Genomic DNA, 18790 nt, shown 5'->3' on the forward strand with positions numbered 1-18790 from the left:
GAGGAATGCTTAAAGATTGATGAAGAAAGATTATCTCTTTGAAGGGATGTAATAAACTCAGTATTTGTGTTTGTTAATATTACAATGTTTGGCATCTGAAGGATTCTAAGTTGATGAGTGATGATATGCAAGGTATGTGACATAATGAAGGTGTTTTGATATATTAAATTATGTTTTATTTGGGTGAAATTAGAAAATTGAGGGATAATGAGGAAAAATGAATTTATTTTAGCATGAGATTTGTATAAGCTTACAAGGACAGATGTTGGCTTAAAGAGGCTAAAGCCTGCATTTGTCATCTAAAAAAGAAAGTTGAACTAAGCTAGGTTATTGGCATGCATATCTTTAAACCTGTACCTCCTCTATCCTTCTAATAGCTTCCTTCATCTTTGGTCTTTCATCAGAGTTATTTTCAGTGCAAGCAACACCAATACGGAGAAGTTTTAGCATCTGATTGCGTGAATTTGTGTCGTTTGATGACAACTCTGGATCGATCAACTCTACTTCCATTCCTTCGGAAACAGCAGAATGAGCCCATTGCACAACATCAGTACCACCCTTCCCATTGCTGTGATACTGGGCAGGGAACTTCCCAGTGATAACTTCAAGAATGATGATTCCGAGGCAGTAAACATCTGTCTTCTGTGAAACTTTTTGGTTTTGCACATAGTCTGGGGTTTTGAAGGCAAACAATGCCTGCACTGCAACATTCGGGTTCACCAGTGGGTGAAATGCATAGTCACTCAAAAGAGGCTCATACTCATCACTTAGTAGAACATTGCAAGATTTAAGGTTCCCATGAGGCAAATCGTATGTGGAAAATTCAGTGTACAGAAATCCCAACCCTCTTGCTATTCCCTTCACAATCCTCAAACGAATTGGCCATGTCAATTCAGAATGTGATAGACCTCTATCACCATGCAATACATAGAACAAGCTTCCTTTCGGCATGTACTCGGTGATCAGGAGCTTCTCCTCCCTCCTGTAGTGGTAAGCCAGGGGAGTGATGATGTTACGGTGTCGTATCCTGCCGAACTGCCTCATCTCGGCGTCGAACACCTCCTTCCCTATCTTATTCACCTCCCTCATCCTCTTCACCACCACGCACAGTCCGTTCGTCATCGCCGCCTTGTACGCCGATCCCAGCCCACCGTTCCCCAGCACCTCCGCTGCCGCCTTCATCATGTCCTGCAGCCCAAACACCCCCCTCATCTCGTTCACCATCACTATGTCCCCCCTCTTGTTCTCCCTCCTCTCGCCCACGCTCCCCCTCACGCTCGCCACCTGCACCTCCACAGCCTCCTCCGCGTTGCTGTTCCTGCTCACCGCCGTGAACTCCACCCGCCGCTTCCGCGTCAAAAGCAGAAATAACAACGCCGCCACCGACGCCACCACCAGCACCACGATCACCTTCCTCCCCCACCCGCTCCCGTACTCCTCCTCTCCCACGCTGCTCGCCATCGAGTACGACGTGTCGGAAACCTCGCACGTCTTCACCAACGGCCTACCGCACAGACCTTCGTTTCCTACGAACGAGTCCACGGTGAACGTCGCCAGACTCTCGGGAATGGGCCCTTCGAGTTTGTTGAAGGAGAGGTCCAGCGATTTTAGCCGTTGGCTGAAGTTAGGGATCAAGCCCGAGAAGGAGTTGTACTCGAGGTGGAGTTCTTTGAGGAGGTCGAGCTGGGTTAGGGATTGGGGGATGGTGCCGTTGAAGCGGTTGCCGGAGAGCCAGAGTTTCTTGAGGGAGTTCAACGGGGCGAAAAAGTCGTTTGGGATTGGTCCGGAGAAATCGTTTTGGGTTAAAAGGAGGGACTTGATTGAGCCCAGTTTGTTGAACGCCGGGATTGGTCCCGAGAAGGAGTTGTTGATGAAGCTGAGAGTTCTGAGGCCGCGAATCTCCGCCAGGGCGTCGACGTCGATTGGTCCCGAGAGGTCCAAGTCGGAGAGATGCAGGCCCGTGATGACTCCGTTGAAGCAAACAACGCCTAGCCAAGTGCCAGAGCAAGGCGATACGTTGGGGATCCATGAGGAGAGAGAGCGATCGCCGTTGACAAGGGACTGCTTGAGACGGAGGAGGGATTGGGTTTCGGTTGAAGAAGAGAGAGTGAAGAAGAGGTGGAAGAAGAGGAGAAGGAGGTGGTTGTGGAAGCGAACAGCGGCCATTGGGTGGTTGTCGGAACAATGGACCGCTGCTCGTAGAGACTAAGGTTGTTTGTTTTTTGAGAGGGAGGTTGGTATTGGGAAGGGAAAGTGAGGCGGGGTGTCATGTTGGAGGTTGGGTTAGTGTTGTTTTGGTGTTTGGGGGTGAGAGAGAGGAGAGAAGAGAGAAGAGAGGGGGATGAGTGATGATGGTGTGTTTTTGCCAGAAATGCCGTCGGAGATTCTAAGAATAGATGGATGTTGCACTGGACATGGTGCTCCTTTGGTTCCTTCCGATATGTTTGGAGTTCATATACTATTGGTTTGGGGCATGGAAACCCAAACTTGCCACATATCTTTCTCTACAACTTATTTCAATAGTTTGGTATCTATAATTATATTATTTTAACTTAATATACTTTTTAAAAATTTAAAAATAATATTAAAAAACAACCATTGGCTTATAAAAGAAAACAAGATTTCTAACACATCTTGGATGAAATTTACCATTTACAACACTTTCTAACTTCAATTTCTATTTTAGATTGTTTTGGGACAATATTAAGGTTTGAATTATGTGTTTACTTTTTTTTACGATAACAAATTATTATTATTATTACAAAATTGAACATAAAGAATTTTTATAATTTTGTTATAAATAGTTTTTATTTATTTTGTACGTAATTTTTAATTAAAAATAATAATTAAATTTAGAAAAATCTGTTGAGTAAAAAAATAATTAAAATTTTTAAAAACATTTTCTTAAACACTCAAATTAGTAAAATAATTATTTTAATTTTAAAAAATTATTTAAAAAGTAAAATTAAAAAACAAATATAAATGTCTTTATATATATATATATATATATATATATATATATATATATATATATATATATATATATATATATATATATATATATATATATATATATATATATATATATAATTCTTAACTTCTCGTCTTGTATAAACTTGTTTAAATCATCATTTAAGGAAGAAAATATCATTCAAGATGAAATTAATAATGCATTTAGTAGGGTTTGTTTCAATTTAAAAATTCATTCAAATCCATGATAAATTTTAGGATATTTATGTTTTTCTCAGTTTAAATTAATTTATACTCGTCTTTTCTCTAAATCATGTATGTAATTAAGTTTGGTTAAATTTAAATATATAAAGAAAATAAACATAACTAATTTTGTTTATTTGATTGGGATCAATTTTGCAATTTTATTTATAATTTTTTATCAGTACATATGTTTTGCCTTACGAGAATCTAATGCTATATAATAATTTCCTTTCATATTTCAATATAATTAAAAACTTATTCTATTCAATTTTTTTGCATATTATTAAAGAATTTATAATTAATTTACGCACATTAACAACTTTCTTTTCTTTCTTTTTTATTTGAAAAAGAATAAAAAGAAATATAATAGCACAATATGTGATAGAACGTAAGACAATCAATATTACATCAAATTCAAAATATAAATATTAAAAAATTAATTACTTTGTATTATTTCTTTTTCAGTAATATTTTACCTTTTTTATATAAGGATCTTTTCATTCATATGTTTCCTCTCTCATATTTATAAACATAAACTAAATTAAACACATTAAACTTTCTTCTTGTGTGATATTTCCAATACATGATAGTAGTAAGTAAAATAATAAACAATATAGTAATATTTAAATGACTAATTTTAATTTAGTTAGGAAACAGAAAAGCAATAAAAAATAAAAAATACTTTCTTTAAAAGAATAAAAACTTGGTGTCAATTGTAAAGTTTACATTTAAAAAAAAGAAGTACATATTTAAAGTAAACTGATAATGTAATACCATATGTTCATCCAGATCCATATCCTCTTTTCTTCAAACTATAGATAATAGCATTACCGCGTGAAAGCCTGCATTTTCAAGTTAAACAAATTTTACAATGCTTATAAAATACTCGGAAATTGTATTTAGCTTTTGTTTTAGGAAATTAATAAAGGAAGAGAAAATGAAATTACCGAGAAAACGTTGCAGTGGCCAGGGTCAGCAAGGTGAGCCATCAAATTTTCAACGGGATCAGCTCCAACGTAAATAGCTTGAAACCAGAACCCTACAAATGCCAGCATTGCAAGTCTTCCATTCTTTATCTCCTTCGTCCTCAACACCATCACTGGTTCAGGTGACCCACGACCCCAGTCCATCGGGTCAAACCACAGCCCACCCGGGTACCCGACATCGGGCTTCGGGTTCGTAATGTGAGGCACTTTGGGCTCAATGTCAACGCATCCTGGGTTAAGCATGTCGGCCCATCTTCGACCCTCCACCCAGCCCATCAGGCCCATTTGCGCCACGAACAGCGTTGTGTGGTCTGTGAAGTACTCTCGCGCTCCAGCATCGTACCAGTTGAAGTTGTCAACGTAACCAAGTCTTTCCAGCAACTCCGGAACCAGAATTCCAAACACTGCAAGCATCGCCCATCTTCCATGCACTAGTTCCGCTTGAGCGAACCACTTTAGCAACTCTGGATCAGACCCTGACAAGACGCAGCAGACACAGACACAAACATAAAACAACCACATGGGTTTCAGTTAAACACAAGACAACATTGTAGAGCATACCTAATCCAAGAGGATCAAAACCGAAATCACCGGGAAGACTGCAGCAGACAGAAAATTGAAGCAATTAAGTGAAATTCTATTTATTAGAAATTAGAAACTTTGGTATGCATACCTGCCATCGAGCCACTCAGGAGGTGAACTACCAGGGAACCACAATGGTCTATCTGGAGGAAGTGGCTCACACACAGCTGACACTCCTTTTGTTGCATTTGCAGCTGTTCTTCTGCTCAAACCCAACCATGTCCCTGTTCTTTCGGCCAAATTAACCTTTTGACGTATTTCTCTGCATCCAAAGAAAAATACTCACACATGAGCAATAGAATGGTGGTTCGAGTGGTTGAGCATAAAGGGAAAGACCTGTTTGGAAGACTTGACAATGCAGTGGAGGAAACTGCTAAAGCCATGAATCAGATGAGAGAAAGTGTTGTGTGAAATGGAACAATACAATACAAGGGTCACGTTTTGTTTTCTCAGGCTTTATCTGCTATATCCAGATGATGGATAAAACATGAAACCATGGCCAATGGTATATGAAACCCACACGTGGCGCGTATACAAGAGTTTCATCGTAAGATAGATAATAAAACTATAATTTTCTAGACAGATATTTCATTATTTAACTTGATATTTTCTACAAAAAACATATTTATATAACTAAAATATCAACTAAAACTAAATTTCAAATAATTAAAGTTATCAAATAAAACTAAGAATTAATGAAAAAATCTTTCAAAAACAAACTTAATTAATAACAAATCTATATAATACTCATATATATCATAATATAAACATATTTCAAGACAAATTCATATAATGCGAGGTATTGGACCAACCCATTCCTGAACTATTGAATTTAATTATTGAACCTTGTCCTCAATATTTGGATGAAGTGTTGGGCTTAAAAGTGGGTAGAACAATGAAGAGTGATTTGATTGTTGGTTAAGGCTGGGTCTAACTTGAACGAAAGGGGGTGTGGGTAGCAGTTAGACAGCCATATCTTCGTAGAATTGAGACATAGGTAACAAACTCTAATTTTTTATTTAAATTCAGAGGAAGAAAATTTACTTCTTAATAATGATAACATCGATTTCTATATATGTGAGGTTTTTAGGAGGGAAAACATAAGATGTGAACATGTTCATACAAGATATCATAATATTATTTCTAATATAAAATTTTAAGACAATAAATTAACGGAACATTCTTCATATATATTAGTGATTCACTTTTAAAATATAAAGGATTTGATTGAACTTTAAAAAAATAAACAAGTTGAAATTAAATATTTTAATTTAAAAAGTATACGTAAGTCTGTTAATTAATAGCAAGTGCAATTAAAATAAGAATTGTGCATTTGACTTCCCACAAAATACAATTGCAGGAAATAAAATTTAAACAACAATTAGTACAATTAAAATTGTGAATGATATATATGTTTTTCAATCGCTAGCAATTCTATCCATCACTTTCAAGTTTGTATTCGTTTTAACAACTTCTACTTTTTTACGTTTATCTTCAATACTCATTCTCAATCATCTTTTTCAGATCACTCAAATAATCATTAATGATGAAACTCCAAATGAAAAAGAGATTACTTAATGTATCGTATAAAATATTGACCGAGTGGTTATAAACAATCAACCAGATTTCCAAGTAATCTGTTTATATCTTATTCTGTTTATATTTTATTGAACTTATATTAGTTCAGGATCCATGAAGTAAATTATAAATACAAAGCCAAGGCTGAAAGCCAGGTACGTTCCACTTTCACATTATTTACTCTACGTTACTCTCAAATACTCAATAGTGATAACCATTCACTAAATATTCAACCAAGAGCCGAGGCTCTTCAAATCACACGCCTAACTTGAGCGTCGAAGTATCTTTTGCAGGTACATCCTCCCTCGTCAAGAAGGAGACCGATCGGTGTATGCCAACACCGATCGGCCAATAGCAGGAGTTTGGAAGCGAGCGAGCGGTTCAGACACATCAGCAGGTTAGTCTCTCGGTCCCGCAAAATATCAACCGAAACATTTTGGCGCCCACCGTGGGGTCGAACGTCAAACCCAATGGTGACCACGAGGAGCATGGAGGAAGAACAGAACACCAAAGATTTGATAACGCAGATGCAAGCGCAGATACAAGCACAAGCAAGAACCATACATGCACAGACGCAAGCGCAACAAGAGATGCAGCGAAGGCACGCTGAGGAGATTGCAACATTGAGAGCAGAGCGAGGCCATGCCGAACGGTTAGCTCAACACTCAGAGTCCACTACCGATCGGGATAACAACCATCAAAATGATAATGATGGAAGTCGTAATCGGCAGTCATCTCAGCATATTGACCCGAACGATCGGGGAAGGAGAGAATCGTCACCCCGGCAAACCAATCGGCCCTCAAGTCTACTCCCTTTTACGAGGGTCATCATGCAAACTCCAATGCCAGAGAAGAACCCTCCTGTATTGGATAAGTATGATGGCTCGACAGATCCCGACAATCATCTCAGGATTTTCACCAATGCAATGGTGTTCTACACGGACAGTGATCCGGTTATATGCAGAGCCTTTTCCTTATCACTCAAGGACGAAGCATTAGAGTGGTATAACACTCTTCCCCCAAACACAGTGGATTGCTTCGCCATTGTGGAAAACCTTTTTAGAAAGCAATACGCCTCCAATCGTAATCAGGAAGTAACACCAGCGAAATTGGTAAATACTAAACAGGAAAAGGGAGAAACTTTGAAGACCTTTATGAAAAGGTATATGGAAACTGCACGACGAGTTAAAGAGGTAAGTCAATCTTTTATCATCACCAATTTGTCTTCATGTCTAAAACCAGGGTATTTTGCTGAAAAATTGTATGCACGACCGCCAAAAACTATGGAGGAGCTCCAAGAACGAGTAGCTGAATTCATCCGCATGGAGGATATGCGAATCTCACAAAGAAAGCGACAACAAGAAGCTGAGGCAAGTGGAGGTAGAAAGGACGGTAAACGACCATTCGGACATAATGGTAAAAGCGGGGAGTTTTCCCGAACATTTAAGTTTAATCATTATACAACCCTCAACGCACCTAGGGCAGAAGTTCTTGAAGAAGCACTAAATGCTGAACTTCTCACACTCCAAACGAAACCATCTCCAAGAAATGCAGATGAAAGGAAGAGTTGTCATTTCCATCAGAATCATGGACATACTACAGAAGAATGCATAACGCTGAAAAATGAAATAGAAAGTCTCATTCGGGCAGGACATCTCCGTATGTACATACAGGAAACAAGAAGAAGTCCCGAACGGACGTATCGGAATAACGAACGGAGGCGAAACCATAGCCGCAATCCTGGTCGTCATCGTGAACGATCGGTTCGCGGAGTTATAAACTGAAGAGAGGAATCCAAATCTCTATTTAATGTCATGTTTAAATTCTTGATTTAGACTTTTGTTATTTTCTTAAACTTTCATTATGAAATAAATAAAACCGAGCAATTCACGCTCGATCATCGATTACCAATTTCGATCAAGAATTTCATAGTCCACACTAAAGCCCACCCAAAGCTGAACGGTAAAGCCCATTCCCTAGGCAGCACTCCTAGGTCAAAGACCGAGCGGTAAATCCCTCTCGGAAGAGAGGTAAAGCCCTCTCAAAGCCGAACGGTAAATCCCGTTCACTAGGAAACACTCCTAGCTCAAAGCAGAGAGGTAAAGCCCTCTCAAAGCTGAACGGTAAAGCCTGTTCCCTAGGAAACACTCCTAGGTCAAAGACCGAGCGGTAAATCCCTCTCGGGAGAGAGGTAAAGCCCTCTCAAAGCCGAACGGTAAATCCCGTTCACTAGGAAACACTCCTAGCTCAAAGAAGAGAGGTAAAGACCTCTCAAAGCTGAACGGTAAAGCCCGTTCCCTAGGAAGCACTCCTAGGTCAAAGACCGAGCGGTAAATCCCTCTCGGGAGAGAGGTAAAGCCCTCTCAAAGCCGAACGGTAAAACCCGTTCACTAGGAAACACTCCTAGCTCAAAGCAGAGAGGTAAAACCCTCTCAAAGCTGAACGGTAAAGCCCGTTCCCTAGGAAGCACTCCTAGGTCAAAGACCGAGCAGTAAATCCTTCTCGATTCATATTGAAGGACGAGCGGTAAATCCCTCTCGATTAATGTTGAAGGACGAGAGGTAAATCCCTCTCGGTTCATGTTGACGGATGAGCGGTAAATCCCTCTCGGTTCATGTTGAAGGACGAGCGGTAAATCCCTCTCGGTTAATGTTGAAGGTCGAGCGGTAAAACGCTCTCGGTTCATGTTGACGGACGAGCGATAAATCCCTCTCGGTTCATGTTGAAGGACGAGCGGTAAATCCCTCTCGGTTAATGTTGAAGGACGAGCGGTAAATCCTTCTCGGTTAATGTTGAAGGTCGAGCGGTAAAACGCTCTCAGTTCGGCAAACACAGCCTCCCTCAAACTCATAAGTCCTATAGTTAACCACGGCTAAAGCCAAACGCTTAACTCGGACTTGGGGGGCATAATGTATCATATAAAATATTGACCGAGTGGTTATAAACAACCAATCGGATTTCTAGGTAATCTGTTTATATCTTATTCTGTTTATATTTTATCAGGCTTATATCAGCTCAGGATCCATGAAGTAAATTATAAATACAAAGCCAAGGCCGAAAGCGAGGTACGTTCCACTTACGCATTATTTACTCTACGTTACTCTCAAATACTCAATAGTGATAACCATTCAGTAAATATTCAACCAAGAGCCGAGGCTATTCAAATCACACGCCTAACTTGAGCGTCGGAGTATCTTTTGCAGGTACATCCTCCCTCATCAAGAAGGAGACCGATCGGTTTATGCTAACACCGATCGGCCAATAGCAGGAGTTTGGAAGCGAGCGAGCGGTTCAAACACATCAGCAGGTTAGTCTCTCAGTCCCGCAAAATATCAACCGAAACACTTAATTTTTTGTTTTTTCACTATATATATTTTTTACTAGCCTTCCATGACAACGTTATATTTATTTTACTAATTTTTCTCACATTGAAAATGGAAGAAGGCATTACTCTTAATCGTCACATTTCATTAATTAAACACTATACTAACACAATTAACAACACGAAATTTTCACTCAACATTCCAAAATTGAAGATAAAAAGACGGAAACTAACGAAAGCACAAAAAGAACTTATTAAGTGGTTGCAATTATTATTATTTTTCCCATCCTCAATATGTTAGGTTAACAAAGTAGATGAAAACGTGTTTAGAAGAAAACACTCATTAACCATCACATCTATATCATAAACATTTTTTTCCACAAAGACTTGGATGTTTTTTAGAACTTAGGAATACATGGTGTAAATGTGCTAAATAATTATACATGTGGATTACAATAGAGATGTACTATAAAGTACAAGTGTAATTTATTCTATACTAGTTATTAATTTTAAAATAGCGATTATAAATATATTTTATGTTCTAACTTAAATTCAGCTTACAAGAATTGAATCTTCAAAAGAAGTGTTTAACTGTAAAAATGTATCTAATAATACTAATCGGTCTCGATCACATGACGCAAACAAATAGCTCTCTAAGAAAACCAAGTTGCTTTGTCACTTTCACCATTACAACATCGAAGTTTTCTTATAATGTCACCAAGTGTCTTATATATAACATGTTGCAAGAAAACTCTTTTATTTAAGATTTTATATTCAGTATATATGTACATATCGACGTATTTATATAAGTGGTTCCAACGATTCCATCATGTAAAACTCGATTTGACTTTCTAAATAAAATAAACTACATTTCTTATGAACAAGACATTCACGAATTTGGTGAACTAACCTGCATGAAAATGTGTTGGACGAACTTCTCCAACATCCTCTACCTAGAAAATGGAGAAGATAATGGTATATATACATAATCTTTTATTTTCTTTAATTTATGAACAAATAACTAATATTTTGATTAAAACTCCTTTCTAGATATATTTTGTTTTATCATTTAATATATAATTTATGTACGGTAGAATTTCATACAGTTACTTCACATAAATATTTGCCAATCGTAACTTAAATTTTTAATTTTGCAAAATTAAACTTTATGAAAGAAAAATTAGCTGTTTTAACTCATTGTTAATGTGATAACTATAATTGACATATATAAAAAATGTGTTAAACCTAGTCATTGATATTCTACTAAATAACCGGTACCATCATCATTAAAACGTGACAACATTTTCTATTAACAATAAGATAATTGTTATTAATATCTTAGCTAAATAAGTAATCAATACTATATTATGATTATTAATTGCGAAGCATGATGTTTTAATTTTATACAAAGGTATGTATTATCGTAATTGTTTGACAACGATGACTTTCAAAAATCCTGAACCAGAAAATTGCAATTGTTGTATTATTGTCCTAAGAAACATCTTTCAGTTTCAGTTGCAATTGTTCTATCAGTGTGCAGTACTTGGCTTTGAATGCACTTCATCTATCATCACCCAATTCTGACTACTACTTCTACAAACTTCCCTCCAAAACCAACCCACGTAAGCAACTTAACGCGAACCCCACTTCCTTATTCAAAGCCCTCGACAGTTTTCGAAGCAACCCACGTAACGTAACCAGTTGCCAACAATGGTGGAGAATTCAGGGGTACTCGGGTGGTTCCTCCTCAACCCCAAAACGCCACCTTTCGCTTCTCACAAGACCCTCTTCGCGTTCCTTTGGGTGGCGGCGCTGGCCTCGCTTTTCGTCTGGCAGAGGAACACCATCAGCGGCTTTCTGGTGCTGGGTGGTGTTCCTGTGCAGCCACCGCCGAAGCTGCGGCCGGTGGTTTTCTGTTTGACTGAGTTTGGTGGGGTCGGTGACGGGGTTACTCTCAACACTGAGGCGTTTGAGAGAGGTGTTAGGGCCATTTCCAAGTTGGGGAATAAGGGTGGCGGCCAACTCACTGTGCCACCTGGACGTTGGCTCACAGCACCCTTCAACCTCACCAGTCACATGACTCTTTTTCTTGCTCCTGATGCGGTTATACTTGCAATTCAGGTGGGGTTTTTTATGTTCTTTTTCTTTCAAATCTCAATTCAATAGTAATAGTATAACCTTGATACCATGATAACAACACTGAAACGGTTTTGTACTTGTTAAAGATCAAGATAAATTATACTTGATATTGATGGAAAGAGTTAATCCGCGTGATGTAATGTGTTTCGAACTGGTTTGTGTCTGAAAAAGAGAAGAACTGTCATAAATCCCCACCCATTTTGTGGTGGATTGAGACTGAAAAGGAGAAAACAAAAAAAAAATTAGACAGAAATTGATCAAAGAAAAAAAGGAGACGAGGTGGAAAAGAAAGTAAGCTGAAAATGAGATAGAAAAGAAAGTGAGTATACAATTGTAATTTTACCATAGAAGCTGTTACTATGACTAGGGCAGTTTAGCCACATTCTCGTCATATGATATACATTCTGCTGCATTTTTATGATTGACCTTTTCAGTCCTACTGTTCCTCACTCACTTGATTAAATTAAAACTTTTTACTTACTTTTATATATGTGATTTTGTGTGATGATTAACAGGACGAAAAGTATTGGCCACTGATGCCTGCATTGCCTTCATATGGGTATGGAAGGGAGCATCCCGGGCCTCGATATACCAGTTTGATCCACGGTCAAAATCTTAGAGATGTTGTCATAACAGGTCAGGATAAACAAGTCATCATCTTCTCTTTCGAACAACACTTATACATAGTATCAAAATATAACCAAATCGTTATATGTTAAGGAGAATAAGAAAATAATATTGTCCAACTTTTTGTGATGCCAAATAGTTTGAAGGTTTTAGTTAATGGATCACTGTATTTTATAACTTCTGCTTTTGGATACCAATGTACACTGTTTAGATATATTGTGGGAAACCAGTTTTAGTGTTTTTTAACTCATCATATACTGATCAGGATAAACAAAATTTTCTGATACAATACTGATTTCTTTTATTTTTGTTATACTTGCTCTCTATGTTTCTGTTGTTTACAGGGCATAATGGTACCATAAATGGACAGGGACAAACGTGGTGGACAAAATATCGGCAAAAGCTTCTGAACCACACTAGGGGGCCACTTGTTCAGATATTATGGTCTAGTGACATTGTGATCTCAAATATTACTTTGCGTGACTCTCCTTTTTGGACACTTCATCCGTATGACTGCAAAAATGTTACAGTGAAAAATGTCACTATATTGGCTCCTGTATATCACGCTCCAAATACTGATGGCATAGATCCTGGCAAGTGTCTTCTACTAAAAGCTACAACATATTTCATATCTTAACATGTGATGTGCTGGTCATTTCTATCCTCTGTTTGATTACACGTTCAGTTTGTTTTATTGTTGTATGAATAATATTCACAAGTCTCGGTTTCTATGAACAGATTCTTGTGAGGATATGTTGATAGAGGACTGTTACATAAGTGTGGGGGATGATGCAATTGCAATAAAAAGTGGATGGGATCAATATGGAATTACTTATGGAAGGCCTTCCAAGAATATAGTTATTCGAAACCTTGTTGTTCGATCTAATGTCAGGTAAAGTGAATTCCTAACTCAAGCCAACAAATAGGAAACAAAGCATAGCATATCTTGTGTTATTGCAAGTCATTCGGAATCTCATGTTGTCTTGATATTTAAATAGTTTGGAAAATTCTGTGTGTGAAATGCAACAGTGCTGGGATCTCAATAGGCAGTGAGATGTCTGGTGGGGTATCAAACGTGCTGGTGGAGAACATTCTGGTATGGGAATCAAGACGTGCCATGAGAATCAAGACAGCACCAGGAAGAGGTGGCTACGTGCGCCAAATAACTTACAGGAACCTAGTTTTCAAAAACGTGCGTGTTGGAATTGTGATAAAGACAGATTACAATGAACACCCTGGTGCTGGATACGATCCAAAAGCACTTCCAATACTGAGAGACGTAAGGTTCATCAATATCCGTGGCCAAGGAGTTCGTGTGCCAGTTCGAATTCAAGGCAGTGAACAGATTCCAATAAGAAATGTGACATTCCAGAACATGAAGGTTGGCACAACCTACAAGAAGAAGCATATCTTCCAGTGTGCCTTTGTCCAAGGTCAGGTAATAGGGACCATCTCTCCCGCTCCCTGTGACAGCTTTGATCGGTACGATGAGCAAGGGCAGCTTGTTAAGCATGCTGCTTCGCAGAATGTCACAGACATAGATTATGAAATTTGAGGTGTCTTCAGCTCCAAACTCAAATAATATCATACCTCTCGTGTGCGTGCATGTATATAAAGAGTTTGTTCAATGAAAGCATGAGAGGAAGGAAGTTGTTAGTTACTTTTCTTAGGTGATGAGTTGTATATAGGAAAATTTTCAGACGCTTATATAAATTTTCCAGAATTTCAAAATCGTTTCTGAGATAATGTTCTATGAAATGCAAGTGATTATACCTTCCAGAAGTCATGGAAGTTAGACGGATGCATTTGATTGAAAGTTATAACTAATTCTTAAATCATAACTTTTTGAGTCAGATTATAACCATAATCGATAGCTTAAAAATGTTTTATCAGTGAACAGTTTTAAATTAAACAATTATATGTTAATTAATTATATTCAAAATCATATGATTATTTCCTTATGATTCTGAATAAAGAAACCATAATTAGCATGCTACTTTTTTTTTTTACACTTTGAAGGAGAACAGAAAGATAAGAATTCAGGTGTTTGGACCCGTACAATCCAATGCTTAAAAGGCTTTTTCTTCTTGCACCTCATACTTTCCAAATACACTCCACATATCTTCTTATACAATGATTAACTACTATTGAAGAATTTCAAAAAACAAACCCTACCTTATTTGCATACCTCCATAGTTTTTTCCTCCAACGAGACTCCATTTCATCTCTGAAGAAATGTTGCTTATTTCAATAAATGTTTTCATACCTAACATCAATTCTGTTCCACATGTTTGTTTATAATGACTTACCAAAAACTACTTTATTTTGTAAAAAACAAATATTTCATTTATTGTAGAAAATACCTACGAATTTTATAATTTTAGAAAAATAATTATCCAACAAAAAATATTTATCAATTAAAATTTTTAAGAAAAATAACAAAAAAATGTTTTTTGTTTTAAACTTTTATAACAGACTTGTAAGAAAAATCTCATTAAATATAAAAAGTTCTAATAGTACGTACCACTTTATATTAATTTTAGTTTTAAATCTTCTAAATTATAAATGTCTTTGACAACATGTTTTTCTTACCAAAAACTCTTGACTACTTGATGAAGCCTTACTTGCCTATCTTTAACTACACACCTACCAAATTCAAGAAGCCATGTTGAAAATTATATAAAATCAGACGAGAACTGAATAAAAATAATATGAAAAAAAAATGGTAATCTCTAATGGGTTAGGTATATACTCTCACTTTACGGATCAGTTGAACATTTGCTTAGAAGTATTAGTCACGATCAAATCATGTCTAAAACACGAACAATAATTTTATGTTTGGTAAAGAATTTTAAAATTAAAAAAAAAATATGTTAAAGTTGAATTTTTTATTTTAATTTATATAAGACAGTTTAAATTTATTGATTTTTTTTTATTTGGATTTAATTATCACACCAAATAGAAAACTTAATAGTTCAGTAGTGCAAATTGTTGGGAATGCAAGTGTGAGTCTAAGTTCTATATTGGATAAAAATGAGAAAGTAAAACACTTTATACAGATGAAAGACTTATTAATTCATTGTCTTAAGGTTTTAGATAGAGAGTGATGTCAATTCCTTATATGATTGAACTCAGATCTCATTGGTGTTTGTGTCTCCCTAATTAACGTCCTCTTGATAGACCCAATAGTAAAGAGTCGATGATTTGTCTTGATGACCAGATAATATTGGTTAAGAAAACTCTAATAAATACTAACCTTTAAATCATTTAGTATACATCGTTAGGTAAATAATCTTAATAATATCAACTAAAAAATAATTATCAAAATATACAAGAAAATTCTTAAATAATGATAAATTTTAGTGACTAAAAATATGTTTAGAAACCAATTTCGTAATTAGAGGTCAATGCAGAGACTAATTGTAATTTTTTTTAAACTAGTTTAATTACTAAAGTTGAATTTATGTTATACTAACTGTGATCGAGCTAAAAAAATGTAAAAAAGATAAATAAATTTGTGGAACAAGAAACTACGAAAATTTTAAATCTTTATTTTTTAAAATTAAATTTGACCTTTTTTTAGTTTTAACTAATCAAATATTCTTATAAGTTTTAAAAAAATTAATTTGTTAAATTATTTAACTAAAAGAAGATACTTTTGCCATTAAACATATTTAAAAATTAAGGAAATTTTCCACAAATAAAATATTATAAAAGGTAGACATGAGGGATAAAAGAAGTTGCACATGATACAAGATTCTAGTAAGGACTTGTTCTGTAGAAAGACATAGTAAGAAAATGTTTTTAGGAGGGTCTGGACACATTAAGTGCATTTGTATATTCTGGTGGCTTCCAATCGAAGGAAGTAGTTGAGTGAGAGTTATGATTAGTTTTGAAGATAAGATTAAAGAAGGGTTTGATATAGCATGTGTTAAAAGCCAATAGATGATAATTGGCACGTGATGCAAAATGCAATGTTGATTGAAACTACAGCCTTTGACTTGGTTGCGTTGTGGTTGTGGCTGCCAACACCTAAACCAACCCAACTTAGACGGCACCCTATTCTGGCTTTGTTTCAAGTTGACCTAATTAAATTCCCTCTCCACACAACCATGCAGTGGACTCAGTCCATTTGCAGATAATCTATTACTTTGGATCTTCTAGGGTTTCACATCACCTTCTCAACTATGTATCTTCAAAAAATAATAAAAGTTCAAAATTAATTTTTCTATAAATAAAATTTTGTAGACTTTTTCTACACTGATTAATATTTAATTTTTTCATAAATTTGAGTAATAGCAAGTTTTATATTTGTCAATTGAGGTTATACTGTGATGGTTATTATCTCATCATCTTATCATTTCTTCACGTGTTAAAGAAAATGAAATTTTGTAATTAATTTTGAATGTTTCACGTCGATCAAGAAAATAAATCTTTCAAAATCAACAACACATCTCTTATCACGAAAAGTTTGCACCTATTGTAACAAATATGGTCATATTATCAATATCTGTTATAAAAAACACGGATACTCCCTAGACATAAGTTTCACAACAACAAAGTAGACATGTTCACAACACTGTTGTGTAAGAAAACAACGATTTCACACCATAATCAACTTCAACTCACAAGTCTCACTTCACAACAGTATCAAATCCTTTGTTCAAATAATCCAATGATCGAGTTCCCAAGGCCCAAATCAATCAAGCTGAGTTTGTGACAGCTTGCAGTCCACGATAAGTAATATTGTTTCTATTTTTCTTAAACTAGGATTAATCTTTAAATTTTAGATTCTAGAACAACAGACCACATATGCATTTCTTTAGATAATTTCTCTTCATATCATAAAATTTAGGGTTGGGTATAGTTTAATAAACTGTACTAAACTACAGTTATCTATACTATAATATATTTAAAAAAAACTAAACTGATGTATACTAAAAACTAATTAAACTATTTTTTAGTTCAGTTAGAAAAACTGAACTTTATATCAGTTTAGTATAGTTAATTGTATGAACTGCTTGTCTTATTAATACTGATTTTGTCCATTGTATACAACCGCGAAATTGCATCATGTTTATTTCTAATTTCTTTATAACGCATGACCAATTATAATAAAAAATTACCTCTGAAATTTTCATTCACATGCACGGCTTTCCTGCAAAACAATTAGCGAAGATAATTCAGTTTCGTTTTTGCCTAAAACTTAGTCCGAAAGTGTTATTTATGAATCCGCAAAGATAAAATGGAATGAAATAAACCAACCCGAGATCTACAGAACCAGATTGTGCAGTCGATCCTATCCAAAATTCACCCCTCATTTCAGCCTCAAATTTGTTGAGATCAACAAGGACAGACATGTCAAAGTTGAAGGCAATAATGTAGGCCGCCAACGGGGCCGAAGCCAATTTCTCTCATTTCCTGAATTTTGCATTGGCAGCTATTGTATTACAACTAGCACTCTTTCTTCTTTCTTCAGAGTTATCTTTGTTTGAGTTCAATTGACAGGCAACGACAAAGGGCTTTGAATGAGAATCCAAAGTAAGGAATGCAGGAAAACTTAAACCTTATCAGTTAAATTTTGTGTAGTTAGCAGTGCGGTTTAGTTTTTACTATAGTTTAAGAAGTTCAGTTCAGTTTATCTGAACTACTTTTAAGTTTAGTTCAGTTCAAAAGAAATAGTTTGTACTTCAGTACAGTTTTCATCAATATAATTCAGTGCAATTCAGTTTGCCCAGCCCTAATAAAATTCATCTTATTTCCATTACTTCACATAATGCACACATCATCAAAGCTCATTATTTTGGTACTGTCATTTTTAATCTTATTAGTATCCAAGACTATCACCAATTTCAATTGTCATCTCATTTTATCTTCTTATGGTCTTGAGACACAAGATGTTCAAACCAAAGAGAGGATTGGTTTGATTAAACCTCGAGGCAGTTTATACATTTTTCTGCACCTTCAATTGTTTATGTTAAAATAATTCTTGTAATATTCCTATTCGTAACATATGGCATTCTCACCTAGGACATCCATATAATAGTATAGATTACAAGTTTTGCGATCTAAATATTAGTACATTACCAATGATAATATTGATGTTTGTGATGCTTACCATTGTTCCAACAAAGAAAACTACCATATTCTCTCAACACATTTATCTTCGACATAAGCCCTAAGACATCTTGCTTATACCAATATATAATATGTTCCCTAATTTTGATTGTGTTCAAATTTCTCTATTCAAACAGTTGACACAAGGACATCTAAATTTTGCTTCATCACTTTACCCTCATTATGTTGCACAAATTATATAAACTCTCTTACTCATTTCAATAAC

General features: G+C 35.8%; 3 protein-coding genes across 3 annotated transcripts; 1 reads left to right on the plus strand and 2 right to left on the minus strand.

The window, feature by feature from the left end:
- Positions 1 to 294: 294 nt before the first annotated feature.
- Positions 295 to 2258, minus strand: LOC108330153 (pollen receptor-like kinase 3). The gene has a single exon (XM_017564663.2). It carries the CDS (start codon positions 2164 to 2166, stop codon positions 346 to 348), a length of 1821 nt encoding a protein of 606 aa, XP_017420152.1. The 5' UTR covers positions 2167 to 2258; the 3' UTR covers positions 295 to 345.
- Positions 2259 to 3878: 1620 nt separating this feature from the next.
- Positions 3879 to 5263, minus strand: LOC108331146 (photosystem I chlorophyll a/b-binding protein 6, chloroplastic). Its single transcript, XM_017565776.2, has 5 exons — positions 5118 to 5263; positions 4873 to 5043; positions 4761 to 4798; positions 4161 to 4675; positions 3879 to 4055 (listed from the first exon to the last, which is right to left on the minus strand). The coding sequence occupies exons 1-5, from the start codon at positions 5162 to 5164 to the stop codon at positions 4041 to 4043; spliced, it is 786 nt and encodes a 261-aa protein (XP_017421265.1). The 5' UTR covers positions 5165 to 5263; the 3' UTR covers positions 3879 to 4040.
- A 5865-nt stretch (positions 5264 to 11128) lies between these two features.
- Positions 11129 to 14248, plus strand: LOC108330878 (probable polygalacturonase). The gene is made up of 5 exons (XM_017565462.2): positions 11129 to 11802; positions 12336 to 12456; positions 12792 to 13040; positions 13186 to 13339; positions 13477 to 14248. Exons 1-5 carry the CDS (start codon positions 11392 to 11394, stop codon positions 14000 to 14002), a joined length of 1461 nt encoding a protein of 486 aa, XP_017420951.2. The 5' UTR covers positions 11129 to 11391; the 3' UTR covers positions 14003 to 14248.
- The last annotated feature ends 4542 nt before the right edge of the window (positions 14249 to 18790 follow it).

This window comes from Vigna angularis, chromosome 4, assembly GCF_016808095.1.
Source record: "Vigna angularis cultivar LongXiaoDou No.4 chromosome 4, ASM1680809v1, whole genome shotgun sequence".
Classification (NCBI taxonomy): Eukaryota; Viridiplantae; Streptophyta; class Magnoliopsida; order Fabales; family Fabaceae; genus Vigna; species Vigna angularis.

Bases quoted from the DNA above. Each gene is read 5' to 3' on its own strand.
- LOC108330153 (XM_017564663.2), bottom strand. From the start codon at position 2,166: ATGGCCGCTGTTCGCTTCCACAACCACCTCCTTCTCCTCTTCTTCCAC.
- LOC108331146 (XM_017565776.2), bottom strand. From the start codon at position 5,164: ATGGCTTTAGCAGTTTCCTCCACTGCATTGTCAAGTCTTCCAAACAG. The intron at 5,044-5,117 runs GTCTTTCCCTTT...CTTTGGATGCAG, and splicing joins TTGTCAAGTCTTCCAAACAG to AGAAATACGTCAAAAGGTTA. The intron at 4,676-4,760 runs GTATGCTCTACA...GCGTCTTGTCAG, and splicing joins TTTTGATCCTCTTGGATTAG to GGTCTGATCCAGAGTTGCTA.
- LOC108330878 (XM_017565462.2), top strand. From the start codon at position 11,392: ATGGTGGAGAATTCAGGGGTACTCGGGTGGTTCCTCCTCAACCCCAAA. The intron at 12,457-12,791 runs GTCAGGATAAAC...TGTTGTTTACAG, and splicing joins TAGAGATGTTGTCATAACAG to GGCATAATGGTACCATAAAT. The intron at 13,041-13,185 runs GCAAGTGTCTTC...TTCTATGAACAG, and splicing joins TACTGATGGCATAGATCCTG to ATTCTTGTGAGGATATGTTG.